The sequence below is a fragment of the Vitis riparia genome, chromosome 2, assembly GCF_004353265.1.
Source record: "Vitis riparia cultivar Riparia Gloire de Montpellier isolate 1030 chromosome 2, EGFV_Vit.rip_1.0, whole genome shotgun sequence".
Lineage (NCBI taxonomy): Eukaryota > Viridiplantae > Streptophyta > Magnoliopsida > Vitales > Vitaceae > Vitis > Vitis riparia.
The window spans coordinates 398940-417810 of record NC_048432.1 but is presented as its reverse complement, the minus strand read 5'-3'; the positions used below and the strand labels follow the sequence as shown (position 1 = coordinate 417810).

Sequence of the window (18871 nt, the reverse complement as noted above, 5' to 3'; positions counted from 1 at the left end):
CTACCTAAAGGAGTGGTACAAATTAAAATAGAGCATATCATAAATGTGATTATTTTACTTTGTTATAGAAGTTTAATTGAAATTAATATCTCATCCAAATTTGGAATGAGATTTTAAAATTAGCATTTCACAATAGGCAAACATGAGATTACAATTAGAATATTCATGATGCAAAAGGGTAATTTTAGCATAAATATGAAGAAAAAAAAAGAAAATTTCTTGTTATAAGTAATAATTTGAATAAAATTATGGTAATGGATGATGAATTAAATAATTTAATTTAATATATGCATAGAAATTAGGGGTATGGAGAAGGTGAGTCACCTGATTCGGACCCACTCAAATTTGGGTGGAGCTAAGTAGGTATGGAAAAGAGGATTCTCGCAAGCTTAGCACATTTTAAAAATGATATCAAAGGTAAATAAATCATATTAAATATATGATTTAAAAAGGAGAAATAAAAGTTGAGTTTACGCACTTTGTATTTTAGTTACATCTTCTCCAATCTTACAGCCTCCAAAAAAGTCTATCTCGTTGCCATCAAAATTAAGGAATCATGACAGTAGAAGTAGAACCAATCGCTATGGTTATCATTATTGTATCACTATCACCCTAACCACAAGTGGATAACTGGAGAGCTGTACTCGAAATTCTTAGCACCACACCACATCAACCCTAAACATGCAAGCGAAAGCTCATCAACAAAATGAAAGTAGAGATAAGAATATCTTTATATGAAGACGCTTCCTCCCCAGGACCCCATCTTCTCATATTAATGAATGGTGTATACATCCCAATTCCCACCCACGCAAGTGGACCCCAAAAACCAAAAATACAAATGGGCAAATGGGGGAGATGAAGGAGGGAGGAAGGAGGAAGAAGGAGAAGGTACAACAAGCAAGACACCTGTACGAAGCAAACAGAAGCCATTTTCGTTTTCTAAGAGGACAAGTCGACACAAAGGGCAATGCACTTAAGTGCATGAACGTACAGTTGGGGGTGTGGGGAGCCCATTCTCATTCTCTGTTTGTATATACATTTTTTCTATTGTTTTGAATTTTCTCACCTTTTCCAAGCCATGAGGGTGGTGGGTGGGCCTCACGCGTCATCTCTTCCCCACGCGTCCTCTTTCCTTTATTGTCTTTGTCCCCCTTGTTTCCTCCCCCCCCCTTCTTCACTCCTAGCGCGTACGTAGTACATCACTTTCCCTAACATTTTTGTAAGATAAAAAAAAAAAAAAAAACGCTACCATTAAAAAAATTAATTTTATGGGTGTGCAGGTTTTTGTATCATAATCTCATTCTTTGGTATAAATAGTTATTTTCTTTATGTTTGATCTTTTCTTTACATTTGATGACAATTTTAATTTTCATGATCGTATTATTATTATGGGTAAATATCTTTCTTTGTTCGATTATAATTTTAATTATTTTTTATTTATTAAAGAAATGAAAGAAATAAGAGAAAAAACATTAATCATTTCAAATATTATGTCGGTCTAAAGAGTACAACAATGCAAATAAAATAAAACTCAAGCAATAAGACGAAAAACACAATTTAAGGCGGGGAATACTTTTAGGCTGTCTATTGGGATGAGTCCTTGTCTTACCAGAGATGATTACAATGTTTGGAGTGGAGAAAAGTATAAGAATGATTCCAAAATGAGATGGAAAGAGACCATTGGTAATTGGAGTCTTCTATAAATACATATATACAAACAAAATATGAAAATAAAATAGAATATTGAATCATTCTACCATGGAGGCCTTGGTTATACCTAGTTGACATGTGAGTCTATTGATAGTTGACTTTGGGAGGGTCAGCATGTCCAGGTTCAATTCATGCATCTTCCTTCCAAGTTGCTTAGTTGTGTGGATAAGGTTTAGGTAAGTTTTTAAAAGGGAATATGTAGTCACGAAAATTTATAATAATGAGAACCCTAACCTCCTTCCTAGGTTTCTAAACTCATTAAACTAATAAAATAAACAAATTAATAAAATAGAATGATTAAGTGATGCTAAATCCATGCTTATTGGTGATTACTTCTCTTCGTTAACAAAGTATACTTAGTAAATATGCTAAGAATATGAATTTTTATTAAAAAGAAAAAAGTCAAGTGATGGCACCAATTAGAGAAGTAGTTGACAAGAGATAATTTTTATGTATTTATCAATATATTTGGTGGAACTTGATCGTTAACAAGACAAATCACTAACCATATAATTGAGTACACATAATTGATTGGTGACGAAGTCGAAATTTGCTTTAATTTCTTTTGTAATCAATCATGGTCTTGATAATTTTTCGTAATTAATCATAATTCTCAAGGTTCAATTAGGAAAATTCAAATGAAATAAAATTTTCAAAATAATAATCACAATGTATTTCAATAAATCTTTATTGGGAAACTAAAATCTAGGTTAAATAGCTTGTAGAAACAAAAATACTCGATTAATTGCAATTCCAATGTAATAATTTATTCAATGTTTAATGTTTCATTAGTATTTAAATCATCAATTAGAAGACCATGTTGCCAAATTTCTAACATTCTTTGATCCCAGGGTTCATCAGTGTACTCTCTTCATATAAAATAATGAATCATGAGACTAGGAAGTAGAGTTTGTAGAAGTTTAATGTGGGCTTAGAGCATCTTAGTAGTGAGATCAACTTGTCCATGACCCAATACATAAAATTAGTTTAAGGATTTAGGCCAGAAGGATAGAGTTTGAGGATCATAGTAGTTTTTGCACTAAATTTAAGACATAATCGAAAGTTAATAATTCTAAATTTTGAAGTCTTATTAAATATAAGACTATTTAATGTGTGGGCTTCTCACAAAGGATTATAACCGTTTTCATATTTGTTTGTATGATACGTTTTGTTTGAGAGTGTTTAAACTTAGTTGGAGATTGAATTGATGAACAATATTATATGACTAGACTAATCAAATAGCAAGCTCAAAATCATCAATAAGTTGAGGTGAACCTCAAGATTATATTGATTGCTTTTATCAAGGGCTATTAGGTTATTCAAAGCCGGTGCCTTAATTTATTAAAATATATAGCAAAGTTAATTTCTTATTATAAGGTTGATATAGAGAAGATTTATATTCCTACTTTCTCTAAGTTCTATAGAGTCAGTGTGCTGCACTAATACTTGAATATTATTGGGCTTTCCTAGTTTGTAAGAGCAAAGCTTTTAAGAGTCCAATATGAGCTTCATGCACCTCCCTCCACCATTGAAGACATTAGGAGTGGTTTGAGAATTTTATTAATTTAGTGATTAAAATTAGAGAATTGTCTAGCATAAATTCATTTTTGTCAAAATGAAAAAAAAAGGACATTGATCCTATAGAGTTCAAATGGACTTACATTAAAAAGAGGGTAATAATAATAATAATAATAATAATAATAATAATAATAATAATAATAATAAAAGGTAGTAGAGATTGAGTGCATGAAGTACAATTGAAAATTAGAATTAATTTTATTCATTTTCTTTGAGATTTGATTAAATAAGCCTAATCTCTATTGTTTTAAAATTTCATCAAATACCTTCCCTATTTTTTGTATTTGTTATTTTTAATTCTTTCCACTCTTTCTTAAAATAAGGGAGATATCTCACAAAAATTGCAAATCAATGATTGTATTTAGTTAAAACCTAAGGGGAGATTAATGAAATTAATCCTTAAAAATGATGTATTTTCTTTTCTTTTAAGGAAGAATGCTTATAGAGTATAAAGTTATCTTGCTTTCGAAGGCAATAACTTCATGACTTGATGTACTTATTGATTTTTTTTCTTTTTTCTAATTTCCATTTAGTATGACGTAGCATAATTTGTAATGCAATTTCTAATAATAATAATAATAATAATAATAATAATAATAATAATAATAAGGGATTAACTGCTATTACTTAGTAACTAATTAAAACCCACTAGACAAAATTGTATAATATGTTCTAGTTTATGTACTCTATTATTACTACTTATCCTTACTCATTCATTTTTAACTGAATTCTACCTTTTTTTATTGCTTTTATTCATTTGTGCGACGAAGCTTCTTCTTTTAAGAGATGGAGTAATCATCCCTTTAATTCCATCAAAGTTAACAAAAAAGAGCTTAATTATTCAAATAAATCTCTATTTTTTAATTTCTCCGATGACACATTAATTTTCTTTTCCCTTTTCTTTGGTGTACTTGTTCTCTTAGTCTTTTTTTTTTTTTTCATGTACAGGTTTGGAGACAATTAGGCATCCCTCAAACTATTCCATACTAAATGCATACTCCAAGATGTGTAAATTTTTAATTAACTTTTTAAGTATTGAAAATATGATATTTTAGATTTCTTTGCAATGTTTTATACCTTTTGAGATTCCTTTTTAGGATGCAAACATAGCCTAAAAAGTTACAAAATAATTTGAAAGATATAAGAGTTGTTTAACCACATCCAAATAAATATGATTAAATTTGGATTATTAAATAAAAGTACAAAGAAACTAGATTTAAGTATGAAAAAATGGGATAAAGTTATAAAAAAATATAATCTATGTATGAAGAACGAGATCTAAGGATATAAAGAAACGATGGAGGAAATTCTAAGAGACATATGTTGGTAGTATGGTAACTTTTGATTGAATAATACTTTTCGATGTGATATTAAAAGATAACTTTTTGATACCAAAAAATCCTTACTAAAAAGTATTAATCAAATGGAAAAAGAAGCAAATCAATGGGGTATATCATGATAGTAAAAAGAGAGTAATCCTCCCAGACAAATTTAATAGTATCAGTGGAGCTGTAACCTAGTCATATGCAACTAATTAAGACAAAAAAGGAAGATTGAAAGGGACCTTTAGAACATATACCCTTTGATACCATGATGATGAACCTCAAAGGAAAGAGTTATTAAATCGAAATAAATTAATTGCATTTTAAGATCTTTGATTAGTGAGATATATAGCTGTTAATCTGTTATTACTAGCTATCATGCCATAAGATTTGAATAAAATATTTATATAAAACAGTGGCATGCACATACGTGTGAAGTACTAGAAGAAAGTATGAATAAAAATAAAAAGGTGGAAGCAAATGGTGAATGATGAGTTGAATTATTTGCTTCCTCTCTTTCAACTTTCAAGGAGTATTTGGCTTCCAGCTATCATTTGTTTTTGTTCATCATGAGAGAGAGAGAGAGAGAGAGAGAGATCTAGAGAGTGGAGCAGGACAGCACTAGTAATATTGTTGATATCTATGAAGTGGACATTGCTTTCCATGCATCAAGGCATGTCACGAAATTGTTGGATTTGACTTGTAGGACTTCCATCAAAATGTGTAAAGAAAGAGAAGAGAGAGGAAAACTAAAAGAAAAAAAGAAAGAGATTGTAATCGACAGCAAGATTATGTTCATTGATCCTCCACATTCAAAAAGCAGCATCTTTGGTGAAAAAAAATTTGACATCACCTTACTTTTTTGGTCTAACCAAATCAGTTATTGTCTTCATATAGTAGGTGCTAGGTATGGCCAAATGAACCCCACGCACATAATATTTACACACAACTAAGACCTCATCATCAACCCATACAAAAGTTTTCTTCTGATCTTGGTGTGGGTTCTCCTTTCTGTCTCCACCCTCGAAAGGATGTTTATCTATTATAGTATCATGCAATAGTGTAAATGACAAAGTGACATATTGACTAGATGCAAAGGAAGTAAGCCAATATAGCTGGCTAGTACGAACCCCGAATCATTCCCTTCCCGTTTAATCATTCATACGTCTATGTTCTAACGCGACCTTTGTCCGATTTTGTTTCCAAAAGGAGTACATATAACATATTAGATAAATCCATGGGGATGTATCTCTTCAAACTTCATATATATATATATATTTTTAAATCAAAGGTAAATTTTTATTTATTTATTTATTTTTTGTGTTCGATTAAAATATCCTAAATCTATTATAATTTCGTAGGTAAATTAAATATAAAAACACACACATGGTGGTAAGCATTCATCTTCTTTTTGATGGGTTTATTGTAACCCTAACCCTAATTAATTTGACTATGGGTGAGTTAGTAGTAGCATGAGGTTTGATGACTGATTAGTTTAAAAAACATTTTATAACATGAAATTAAGATGGAAGAGACATGAAAGGAGGAGAGTTGAGAATGAGGCTAATTAATTTCTCACATAAAATAAGGATGCCTATACTAAGGAAGTATGCATATGCATGTAGGGCACAAGAACACTGAAATCCAATGGGCCAAAGCAAAACCAGGGTCTATCCCAGTTTTTAGAAACCAGCCACAAATGCTAAGTACCAATCATGATGCAAGCATGTAGTTGGGTGGTATCAACTGGGTTTTAAGGCTAGATGGGGTCATCCCTTGTCTTTGTCTCCCTCCCCCTCTTTGTTAATTCTTTTATTGTGAATGGGACAATGTGGGATGGATGGGATATCAAAACTGCATGTGCATTTAGGGTTGCAACTTGGATGGATTGAGTCAAAATTTGAAGTCAATTGACTTTCAAACTTATTTTACGAGTCTTATCCTTAATTTAGACCTTTAAAATTTTTGATTTCGAATATTTAATTGAAACTCAATTTTATAAACTCTGGTACCTCCATCCATTCATTTTAAATAAGACTGATTATAACGATTGATGGGGCTAATATTTTCAAAATTGAAAATAAAATACTCCTACTTATAAATTCTACTCTCAAAAACCAAATTAAAAATTATACATGATCAAACTCCAACCCCACCATTCATTTATGTTTTCTTCAACTTTTGGGGTGGAAGCCACTCCACAAATCATAGACAAGGATGCAGAATCTATATCTAGGATTGTGGATTATTTGCATCCATAGTTAGTTCCTTTTCCCTTTCTCAAAGTACAATAAGACGAAAAATGACAAAAATGAAAAGAATAGAAAGTGACAAAACTTGTATATTATATAGAAATAGAGATGTCTACATATGGCACTTAGCTAAATTAGTATTATTATTGCTTTTGGGTAACATAGTTATGTAAATTTAATCACTTCATGGACAAGTCATTCTCTGGGCTTTACAGCTAGCTCTGACTGTTTCTAAAGTGTTTTTTTTATCACACTTGCACACTTCAGTCTAACTTGACTCTCATTATATTATATACAATTCTAAACAACAAAATAGCTCATCTGTCACTAGGGTTTATTAAATATATTAATCAGTGATTAAGCACTTGATTAAATCAGTCAAGCTGTTTAACACAGACATGGATATTTTTATATCTACCATGCATGCTAACCAAAGCAACATTAATGCGATTTAGGGTTTACGGTACGTACGCATGCATGTACGTACCACGTACATACCTTGTTCTTAAAATAAGCATTAATAATTGATTATGATAATAAATATTAGTGTCGACCATGCATAATTACTAATCACAAGACCTAAAAACTTTATTAAATGGTATAGTACCAGGGGTGTTCTGGGAACATCAATGCTGTAAACCATTGAAAAATAGTTAGGGTTAGTGACTCATCTTTTTTTTCTTTTTTTTTTTGAATAAATTATGCTTGGAGTATTATATTAAGTCTTAGCCCTCAACTTAATGAAAACTGAGGAATTATGAATTTGATTGGGAGTTCTTGTTGACCCTTAATTAACTAATTAGGCATCTATTGATGTATGCATGGCATTATTCTTACACTAGTAATAGTTTAATGCATGAGCTTCCCAAAAACACTTGCTTGTGGATTACATCTGTGTTTAGTTATAATCCTGCGGGCAAAGGATGGATTCAAGGAGGAAAAATGAATTATCTTTAATCTCCAAAATTTTGAAAATGTGCCATAGGATCAAGTGCAAGGTGATCGAATCCCGATAATTATTTTGATTATTCATTTTTTTTTTTTTTGGCTTATAACAGCATGCCAGCACGCTTAATTAAGTTTATTCCCTCACATGTAATTAATTAAATGATGAGGATGAGAAGAGCTTTCTAGGAAGTAAGAAGTTTTTTGACTTGGACTACTAACTTTGACTTGGCTGGCTGGTGTAGAAAAAGCTAAGGGGAGTACTGGTAGTTGGGAGTGGATTGGACTTCAGTGGCTGTAATTTGCTAGGCCTAGTCCAATTTGACTGGGCCCAAATCAAGTTTTGAGTGGGCTTGAGAAGAACTTTGATTGCATCGGGTTGAGTTTGGAATGAATTTTCTGAACCCATTCTTATTCGTGTGATTGGGCTTGTGCCTCCACCTGCCTATTAATTTATTATTATTCAAATTTAGAGTGCGTTCGAGAGTGATTCTAAAAACTTTTCTAACTTTTCTAATACTTGAATGATGAAAATTTTCATATATTAAAAATATTAAAAGCGTTGCTTAGAATCACTACCAAACGGGTTCTTAGAGTGTTTTGATAGTGATTTTAGAAAGTATTTTTAGCATCTTTAATATTTGAAAGATAAAAATTTTCAAATGTTAAAAAAATTAGAAACACTTCCTAAAATCATTGTTAAACACACTTTACCTTAAAAATAAAAAAACATAATTAACAAATATTTTCATACCATTTGTGCTATCAATATTTTTTTAATTTAATATATAAAAATAAAAAATTATTTTAAGTTGAATAAAAAAAGATACTGAAGTTGTTTAACTTTGGCTCATAATTAACTGTAGTAACCAACTCCCATTTATTTGAGAAGAGTGGATTCACTAGTCTGATTGTAATTGCATCGATCCATTATGCTAGTGGAGGTTGGTGTCATGTTAAGTCATTGTAGAAACATTGAAGGATGGTTTTGGCCGTTCCTACTTATATTTATAAAAAAAATGTTTAGCTCATGCAATTTAGTGCGATTAGTGAAAAAAATGATGATATGTGAAAGAATTATTTCTCATTATTGTGATTAAGGACTTAGGAATCTTGATTATCAATTGGCTATTAGTGAGGTCAGAGTAACCGTCTTTATGTACTCTTTGGCATTGATCCTATGACTTAACCATGTCCAAAGATAAATAGCAAGACTTGACTCACCTGGAGGCTTTGTTATAACTTGCAAGCACTAATTATCTCTCACCTTACACACCCATCCTAAAGTCATTTTCAACCATAAATTTTTTAGGAACAAACATTGTTATATACCTAACAATCCTTTTTCTAACATGTCTAATCCATGACTTGACTCTAATATCACTCCTTAATTAGGCATGTGGAAACTTTAATGCTAATGTGTTAATGAAAGAATATAAAGATAAAACAATAAGTTATTCATTGTTATTTTCTTTAGAGGGAGACTATGAGATAGGGTATTTATGAATTTTATGTAAAGATGTTCCACAACGATATTTAGATCCATATTTTATAACATGAAATTTAATCTCCAACTCATAAACTACTTTATAACACAAATACCTTTCTTAGCGGTATAATGACATATATTTATATATGTTTTCCTATAAATATAATGACATTTACAAATATTTAACTTTAGAATTAATTGACTTTCAAATATCTTTCAATATTAAAAATATAATTGAACTAGGAATATCACTCTTCTCATTATAATAATTTATAATTATTTTTTAATCACTTTCAATTTTTAGATTTAGAAATCTATTAAATTCCTAGCAACTAGCACATCTCATCCCTTAGAGTCATACATTCTACAACAATTATTGATGCATTAGGTACATGCCTATTTGCTCTTTAAATTGAGTATGAAATGGCTCTTTAATATTTTTGTAACCATGGATTCACTTAATTTGAGGCATATCCAAAATTTGAAAGTTAAACACACAAACAATTAACCAGACTCTAATACCAAATTTTGGAAATTTGTATTTGGTGTTTAATATCAAAATTTAAAATAACATTTAGGATATGAGGAGGAAAACATACCTTGATTCATAAAGCCGATTTTAATATGATTTGGAAATCTCCAAGTGACATCTTGAATTTCACTCTATTAATCTCTCTTTTACATACTTCTTAGCGATGAGTTTGAAAAATGCATACTTTCAATGTTGTAAGTAAAAAAAGGGACGGAGAACCCACATAAATAGTGTTTTATAGTTCCTTTCCATCACTAAACCAAAATTTAGGTTCAATCTATCTTATTATTCATCATAAATTTTTGAACATGAATTTTGTACTTTGAGTTATTTTAGAATGAATGTAATTAATGCCATCAAAATGCATGAATGTAAACTACAAATTGAAATATATGTATCAATTCATGAATCCAAGAATCTTATGGTAAGACTTTTAGTTTTATTAGGATAAATTTAACGTGGTTATTAAAATTACTTAGAGTGTATTTGACAATAATTTTAAAAAATGTTTATGATTTTTCTGACATTTGAAAAATTTTCTCTTAAATATCAAAACTGTTATAAATACTTTTTGAAATTACTATCAAATATACTCTTACTGTTCGTGTAATATAAAAGCGAGGGCCGTTGATTTCACAACCTATTAAAAGGCAAAGCACAAGGTACGTTAACTATTTCCTTTTTTATTTTGAAAGATCTATGTATGCTTTACATTGTATTAATGAAAATGATCAAACAACATATCACGGAGAAAGGAAAAAAAAACATGGCATTAACAGCACAAATGGAAGAGTGTAAAATCAATAGAATTAAACTGGCAACTCAGATTGAAGTTGATGAAGTTCCATGCATCCCAAAATCCTATCTACAATGTCTCTCATGTCTGGTCTAGCTTCTGAGTTTTCAAGTAAAGCCGAGTTGGCCACCTCCATCAACACCCGAAGCTGCTCTACATTGACATCCCCATTGAGTTTGGGATCCAACAATCCAACCAAAACCTCTATGGAATCATTCTTCCGGGCCTCCTCAGTCCATTCTGCAAGCGTCGTAGAGTCTTGTATCGATCTGAGCCCGGTTATTAGCTCAAGAAGTAGGACCCCAAAGCTATATACATCGCTCTTTGATGAGACATGGCCAGTCTTAAGGTAATTAGTGTCGACATAGCCGAAGGAGCCCTTGACAATGGTGGGAGATTGTGAGCCATACCTTTCATTGTACCCCAATTTGCATAGCCCAAAGTCTGCTAGTTTGGCGTGATCGTTGTCGATCAAGAGAATGTTGGAGGACTTGACATCTCTGTGTATGATAGGAGGGTCGGCTTGGGAGTGAAGGTAGTCGAGAGCACGAGCGATGTCTAGGGCAATGTTCAAGCGGTTGGACCATGAGAGTATGCCCTCAGATTGGCCACGGAATGTGTGCATTCTATCAAAGAGGCTCTTGTTGGGGACATACTCTAGTAGTAGAAGTTGTTCTCCTGTTTGAGTAGATGTAGAAAGCAATTATAAGTTCTCTTTTTGAATTGATCAATAGTAAATTAAGTCAAACCCGTCAATGACGAAAAACTATTATATATGATGCATAAATATCTTATGAAATACATGAAGTGTAACGACACCTCCCCACTTTGAATCCAATAGACCCTACCTGATGTGGTAGGAATTAGGAACGTTTTCTCTATCTAATATAAGATATCATAATCACTTTTTTTGTCCTAAGATAAACACATTTTTATGGGTCAAACAAACTTGCATATCAGGGTTAGAGATCGAATTTGATATAATTTGTAACAATTCACTCTTAACCGTGTTATGCACTTATGGAGTTCTATATATATAAAGTGTTAGAAACTTTTTTCCCTTATCTAAGATATCACATGAACAACAATAGCCAGAAGTTTTCAAGGCTTGAGTTAGGGTTAAAGCTCACGTGTCGTTGGAGTTGGTCAAGACAATATTGTATGTGATGCCCTCATATAACCATGCATGTTTGTGTATTCTAGTTAAAGCAAAACCCAAAAATGAGGTGATTCTAGCTTTCTGTGTTCTTTTGGCTTACCTTTCTCAAGGCAGAACCCCATCAATCCCACCAAATTAGGGTGAGAAATCCTGAGAAGAACCGAGACTTCATCTAAGAACATCTTCTTGCTCCCACCTCTCTCCTCCATTACGCGCTTCACAGCACCAAACCTTCCATCGCCAAGCTCCGCCAGATACACAAATGAAGTGGCTCCAACCCCGATTCTAATTCTGAAATCCCTGGTCGCCATTTTCAACTCCTCAAGCGCATAAGTCCTTATCACACCCGTGCAGCATAGATTGGAAATTTGCAGGTAATTCTCACAGTTTCTCTGGGCTTTTTCCATGGAACATTTGTGTGCTTGGGCCTCTAGATAGATAGCCCACTTCTTTAAGATGATAGTGAGGAGGATGACCAGCAGAATTGCACCAATTATCCAAAGGTTTCTAGGCTTTGTGGGGGAAAAACCAAAGAGCCACATGCTGGTTGTGATGGGGATTTCAGCTGCACTGGCCTTAAGAGTTTTCTTAGGCCTTTTGCAAGCATGAGAGAGATTAAGGTTGAAATAAGAAGAAAAAATTGGTGCACATATGTTCAAAAGATTCCTTGTTTTGGAGTTTAGTATTAAGGAGAGAGATGTTCAAAAAATTTGGAAACTGTCCCATGTATGGATTTTATGACATATACTAATCCTTATAATTCAAGGGTCTCTATTTTGTTGCCATTCTAAATGTAGGGACAGGGGCACAGAACAAGGTCAAATTTGCGATCAATTTTTCCAAACAAAATCATACGGTCTCCCCCCTCTTTCGCTTGGGCGGGCTGTTGACTTTTAATTGGGCCATTTACTTTTAATTTGATCCTATCTTTTTAAAAAAATTAACTTGTCTTTAATAAATTTTTTCAAATTTACATGTGACAACTTGACTAAATAAATAATAAGCTCGAATCTTCAATAAAGAGTAAATCATTATCTAAAAAGATTCTTATGCCAGAATAAAAAGAAATAAAATTAACAATAAAAAAAAAGGTCTTAACATATGTATTTTTCAAAAGTTTTATCAGTTTTTAATTTAAATCATTAAAAAAAGTTCACAAATGTTAAACTTTTAGTCTAAGTATCATATTAGCATTCATTGTCATTGGATTTTGATACAACTTTGATGGGTTGACCCCACAATCATCTCTCTCTCTCTCTCTCTCTCTCTCTCTCTCTCTCTCTCTCTCTCTCTCTCTCTCTCTCTCTCTCTCTCTCTCTCTCTCTCTCTCTCTCTCTCTCTCTCTCTATATATATATATATATATATATATATATATATAGATGTGGAGGTGCTTGAAGATTTAGACCAAAATCCATTCACTTGGCTTATGTGAAGAGGTGACCCCTACGTGGTACATACGACATGGTATGCATGCAAGTGTATTGATTAAAGGTCAGCAGTGGAGCCACAAATTTAAAATTATATGTGTAGGAGGTCATGTGAATGGGCCACTTTTTGAACATTATTTTTGGTTGACCATTCATACTATAAAAATCATACAATCTAGATATATATCCTAATCAATGAAGAGCTGTGGAATAGATAAACATAAAATAAATGGAGATCGGCCCTTTGAAAGTCCTTGGAACACTGGAAAATTCAATGGATTCCAGCTAGCTTAGGATTCGTCATCCATGATCTCATGCCCTAAACCTTTCAACTTTATCAAACTTCTCAAGCTTCTGTGGTTGAGACTTGGGACAGGATCTGCCTCTTAATTTAATAAGTTAGAAATGGGATTAACATTACATGATTCTTTTTTTTTCTTTTCTTTCGGTCCAAGCTAGTTGCCTTCTTTCTTTTTTTGAGCCAAAGGGTAACAACAAAAAGATATTTTACAGACTGCTCCTTTTGAGAGAGAGAAGAAACCATGTTGAAGACTGAAACAACATCCAGTAGTATCTGGAAGAAACACAGAGGAAGCCTAAGTTTTGCCTACGGTGCGTGTCAACTAAAACAAAGCACCAATTAATTAACTGTCCTGTTAGGCACACTAAATGAAGACACTATACACTATTCTAGAGTGAATGATAGAAAGCAAATGCAAACATTGGTGAAAAGAAAGCATTCGACCGGTGGGCTACTTCAAAGTCCCATACAACAAGGACGGACTTATATTTATCCTTACAACATTTGGCACCTCGGATCCAAGTAAGATTGTGCCACCATCTCTTTGTCCATCCAATTTTTTGGGGGTGTTGTGTCATATGCTTTGTATCAAAGCAAGGCACCCATGCCCTCTTCATACAACATACAATTTTCACCCTCTTGTTATGTTGGCACTAGGGATCAGACCATCAGCTAGACCATTGAGATTTATCAGCTTACATGCCATAAACTAATCATCCTGGATCAAGTAAAGACTCTGGGTTTCCAGCAAGCCACTGCTACATCCATTTCATTAGGAATTGATGATCTTTTAACAATACCTTCTAAGGGATGGCTAGTCCAAGATGCTGAACAACAAAGTTTGATTTTGGAAAAACACCATCATTATGGGAATATACACATGGTAGAAAAATTACTCCAATCCATTGAGATCTGGTATGCTACAAGTGAATATTTGCGACAAGAAATGAATACTAATTTTAGGATGACTGACCCCTTTAATCCAGTTCATATAATGTCTTTTTCGGGAGCTAGAGGAAATGCATCTCAGGTACACCAATTAGTAGGTATGAGAGGATTAATGTCAGATCCCCAAGGACAAATGATTGATTTACCCATTCAAAGCAATTTACGTGAGGGGCTCAAATGTCCAAATTAGTTCTACCAGCGTCCAATAACAATGACAACAAATTAACCAGCAAACGAAGGATACATAGCTGCCTTCAACATCGGCTCCACCATCTGCAACAGAAACAGAGAAAACATTAGGAAGAGTAAGCACCCATGCAAGCTCAACCTAATGCCTTAGTGCTTTCCTCACTACACAATATGGGCGATTTCATAATCTATTGTATCTATGGCCGCATCGCAAGTAGCTGCCTCCTAGATTTGACACAATAAAAATATTGATCCATTATATGTATCTGACATATGTTATGCATTAGCACCAATGTACCTTTTTTAAAGCCACACAAGTCCTATTAGAAAGATGTAATTTTTCCAATGAAAAGGCTTGTATCAGAAGATACATCGTTGGAATACCTATTTGCACGACTATATAAGGTGGCTAAACAGTTGAACAGACCAGCAAACACTCTGCTTTCACTTGGATCAAGAAAAAGAGTCTATTCAAAGACATTCATATTCCAAGTGTATTCATTTAACAATGCCAGCATGGTTAATCTTAGTTCATAATGGGAAAAATATCTCAAAGAAGTTAGGTAAGTTTGGATGAGGGCGGGAATGCATTATTGTGTCCCTTCTCCAAAATTCCCAACCATCTAACATCGACATTTTCTACTCCCATATGCATCCGGTTCACAATGGGGCTGTTTTTACTCCCCTAGCTTGGAGTTGAAAATCTTGTATTTACTATCTTTGTAATTATTTTCTCCATTTTTCTTATGGAATCCTTGTCCTCTTAGTGTATTGCTTTTTAATTGAAAAGAAATGTTCTTGTTTTCGATTAAAATGTCCTTGACTATTTTCAGATTATCACACTTGTTCAGAGCTGAGAAAAATGCATGAAGAGCTGCTTTTGCAGTTCTTTCGGTGTGTCCTGAACACTGAAAAAGGCTAACTTGGGATCATGGCTGCTGATGCAATACTCAAGACATATCAATCACAGGAGAGAGAACTGTAGGAGTACAAATATCTCTCAAGAAAAAAGCACACAAGGGCAAACTGCAATGGAGTAATGTGTTAAAGAACTTAGTGATATCATAGAAAAAGGAAAGTATGTTAATGACAAATCAAGATGACCTTTCCTTAACTAAGGGAGATGTAACCGCAGAAGAAACATAATCAAACATGATACAAGAGGGAGGAGAAAAACAAAGAACATACTTCAGATGGTAAACATGCAGCTACCAGAGCCTCTCCATAAAATTATATTTACCACAATCACATTTTCTCTTCTTTAAACTGTGTAAATATAAATAAATAAACAAATAGATAAGTGAAAAAACAAGCAAACATGTTTGTGCATATGTATGTACGTACACTCAGAAGCTTATGAACATCCTTTAGCTATAAACCCTGACTTCTTTCCCACTACATATAAAATTTAAACTACCCCTTCAATCTTTTTTCAATTTCAGCAGATGAATGCCAAGAAAGAGAGTTCTATTTTTAATGTTAAGGCTTTTCTATGGTATTGATAGTTTTAGAAGTGGAAAGTGTTGATATTTCTAATGTTTTTTCATAAGTTCATCATCATTAAGTCAGATTTTTATGGAAGTTTCTATTAAACATGTCTTTTGAAGGTACTTGTGGTATGGAAAATATTTTTAAATTATTATCATCTATTTTTTCTTGCATTCTACCCATTTGAGTGGCTGTAGTTCCAAGCATTTGATTTGTATCATTATTTTGTTTCTAAATTCCTTCAATATCATTTAAGATTACTTCATCAAAATGAGATTTCAAAATTTTAATCGATCACTCCTCAAAAACTTGAAAACAACTAGAAGGCTCAGAAAAATCAATAACCATTGAATTCTCTTCGTCAATATCTAGGAATCAATAATAGAAATCAAGAGCTTCTTCTTCAAGATCTTCTATTAGTTATACCCCCAGCTAGAACTAGAAACCAGAACTACAAGGAATAAACTTTCAACCTACGATGAGGAAAATCAAATGCACAGCTCCCTATAATCTAAATATGTGAAGATGGAAATGCATGTGTAGACTTTGAGTTCTATGGAGGCATATTTGCTTATTTATGCATTTGTGCACATGCAAATCAATGTTATTTGAACTTATCATATATATGTTTCAAAGTTAAAAATAGCAAAGATAAAGTACCCAAAATACATGCCGTATCAGCTTCAAGAATTGTCACACCGTACAATAAGAAATACATTAAGAGTGGCTCCAGCAATGGAAATGTAAAACATACCCACCTTTTCCACATTTCGAAAACAAATAAAACGAAAAATGCCTTTGGGTGTCAAAATTGGATTCAACAAGTGTGTCATGTCAATATGTCTGCAACTATATATAGAAGTATTCTGAAGTGAAAACTATGAAGATCTTTACCAAAATTTGTCATTCTATTTAAGTTACTTCACATTCAGACATCAGCCATTTAACATATATGGGAAACCAGCCTACCAAATAAATAAGAAGGCAAATAGAGTGAATTAGAATGCACCTTTCTAAAAGATGGACCTTTTGTTTGGGTTTCTTTGCATGGATAACTCGAAAGCATGAATCCAAAAGCTCTTCCAAGTTAGCTGATTGCAGTCCTTTCAAGTCGCTCCTCACCTAACACCATAAACAAATATGGTAAACTACAATGAACCAATTAAAAAAATATATAGATAATATAATGCTCAGTTTGATTACAGAAAATTTATATAGGAAAGAAAAGAAATTGAACATTTGAAAATTTATATAGGAGTTTATTATTTTCTTCCACAGGTGTCGAGAATGGTTTGGCCCCAAGCAAGCCTGCTTCATCTAAGATATCAAGAGTGTATTTTCGTTGGGATATTGAAATACCATCAGTAGAATGAGCAATTTCAATACTAAGGAAATATCGTAATTGAACGAGGTCCTTGATGCGAAATTTGGTGTGGAGAGACTTCTTAAGAGCTGCAATTACATTCTCATCATTGTTGGTGATGATAATGTCGTCTACATAGATGAGCACATCTGTGAAAGAATTACCAAAGATCTTTGTGAAAAGTGAATAATCAACCCTTGATTGATGGAAACCATCTTGTTGAATGGTGGTAGAAAATTTCTGAAACCAGCTATGAGAGGCTTGTTTAAGCCCATATAATGACTTGTTGAGTCAGCATACCATAGGTGTCTCCTCCTGTCGACGAAAACTGGGAGCCAATTGCATATAGACTTCTTCAAGAAAATCACCATGGAGAAAGGCATTTTGAACATCCATTTGGTGAAGTGACGAGTGTCGGACAACAACTACAACAAGTAAACATCAAATTGTATTTAACTTAGCCATAGGAGAAAAGGTCTCCTTATAGTCAATCCCTTCGCGTTGAGTGAAGCCTTTTGCCACCAACCGAGCTTTGTATCGCTCAACTATGTCATTAGAGTTATGTTTGATCTTATACACCCATTTGCACCCAATTGGATGATGATCGGAAAGGAGAGGTGTGAGTGTCCAAGTGTGATTTTGTTGAAGAGCATGGAGTTCTACAGCCATAGCTTCCTGCCATTTTGGATCCAATACTGCATGTTCATTAGTTGTAGGTTCCACAAGAGTGGTGATGGCACAAACAAAATTCCGATATTTTGGTCAGAGTTATGCATAGGAAATATATCGAGTTAAAGGGTGACACGTACCTCACAAGGAAAAAGATTGGCTGGAAGCAACCTTGGCTATGTGGTAGAGATAAAAATTTCGGAGTTGGACACTTGGTTGCTTGATACAGTTAGAACGATGAGTAGCAGAAGGTGGAGGTGACACAATGGTGTCAAGATCAAGTGTAGGTTCATTCGTCGAAGAGGGCGGCTTAATGGAACTTATGACGAATCCAATTTTGTCTTTAGCACTCAAACTAATTCTCATAGCCTGACTCCATGTGTTGTAGTTATCTCCTTCAAGTACCTTGGAGACAAGTACCATACTCGGGTGGTCTGAGTAGTGTAGAGAGAAAGGATTTAAAGCTTCTATGGTAGCCTTAGATGATGTCCATGGCAACGGCTGTAACAAGGAATTAGGTTGCGGAAGCGCTTGGAAGAACTCAAAGTCACTAGGTTTGGTGCTCTGATACCATGAAAAACAGAGTAGAATAGAGTATTTGGAAATTTGTTGTATATTGAATCTCTCAACTTAAGGGAAGAAGATACATATATACAAAACATTGGTTAGCCTATTCTAGGAATCTATGTGCAAATGGATCA

General features: G+C 33.2%; 1 protein-coding gene across 1 annotated transcript; it reads right to left on the bottom strand.

Annotated features, from left to right (window-relative positions):
• Nucleotides 1-10637: 10637 nt before the first annotated feature.
• Nucleotides 10638-12325, bottom strand: LOC117905890 (probable receptor-like protein kinase At1g49730). The gene is made up of 2 exons (XM_034818761.1): nucleotides 11884-12325; nucleotides 10638-11302 (listed from the first exon to the last, which is right to left on the bottom strand). The coding sequence occupies exons 1-2, from the start codon at nucleotides 12323-12325 to the stop codon at nucleotides 10638-10640; spliced, it is 1107 nt and encodes a 368-aa protein (XP_034674652.1).
• Nucleotides 12326-18871: the final 6546 nt, after the last annotated feature.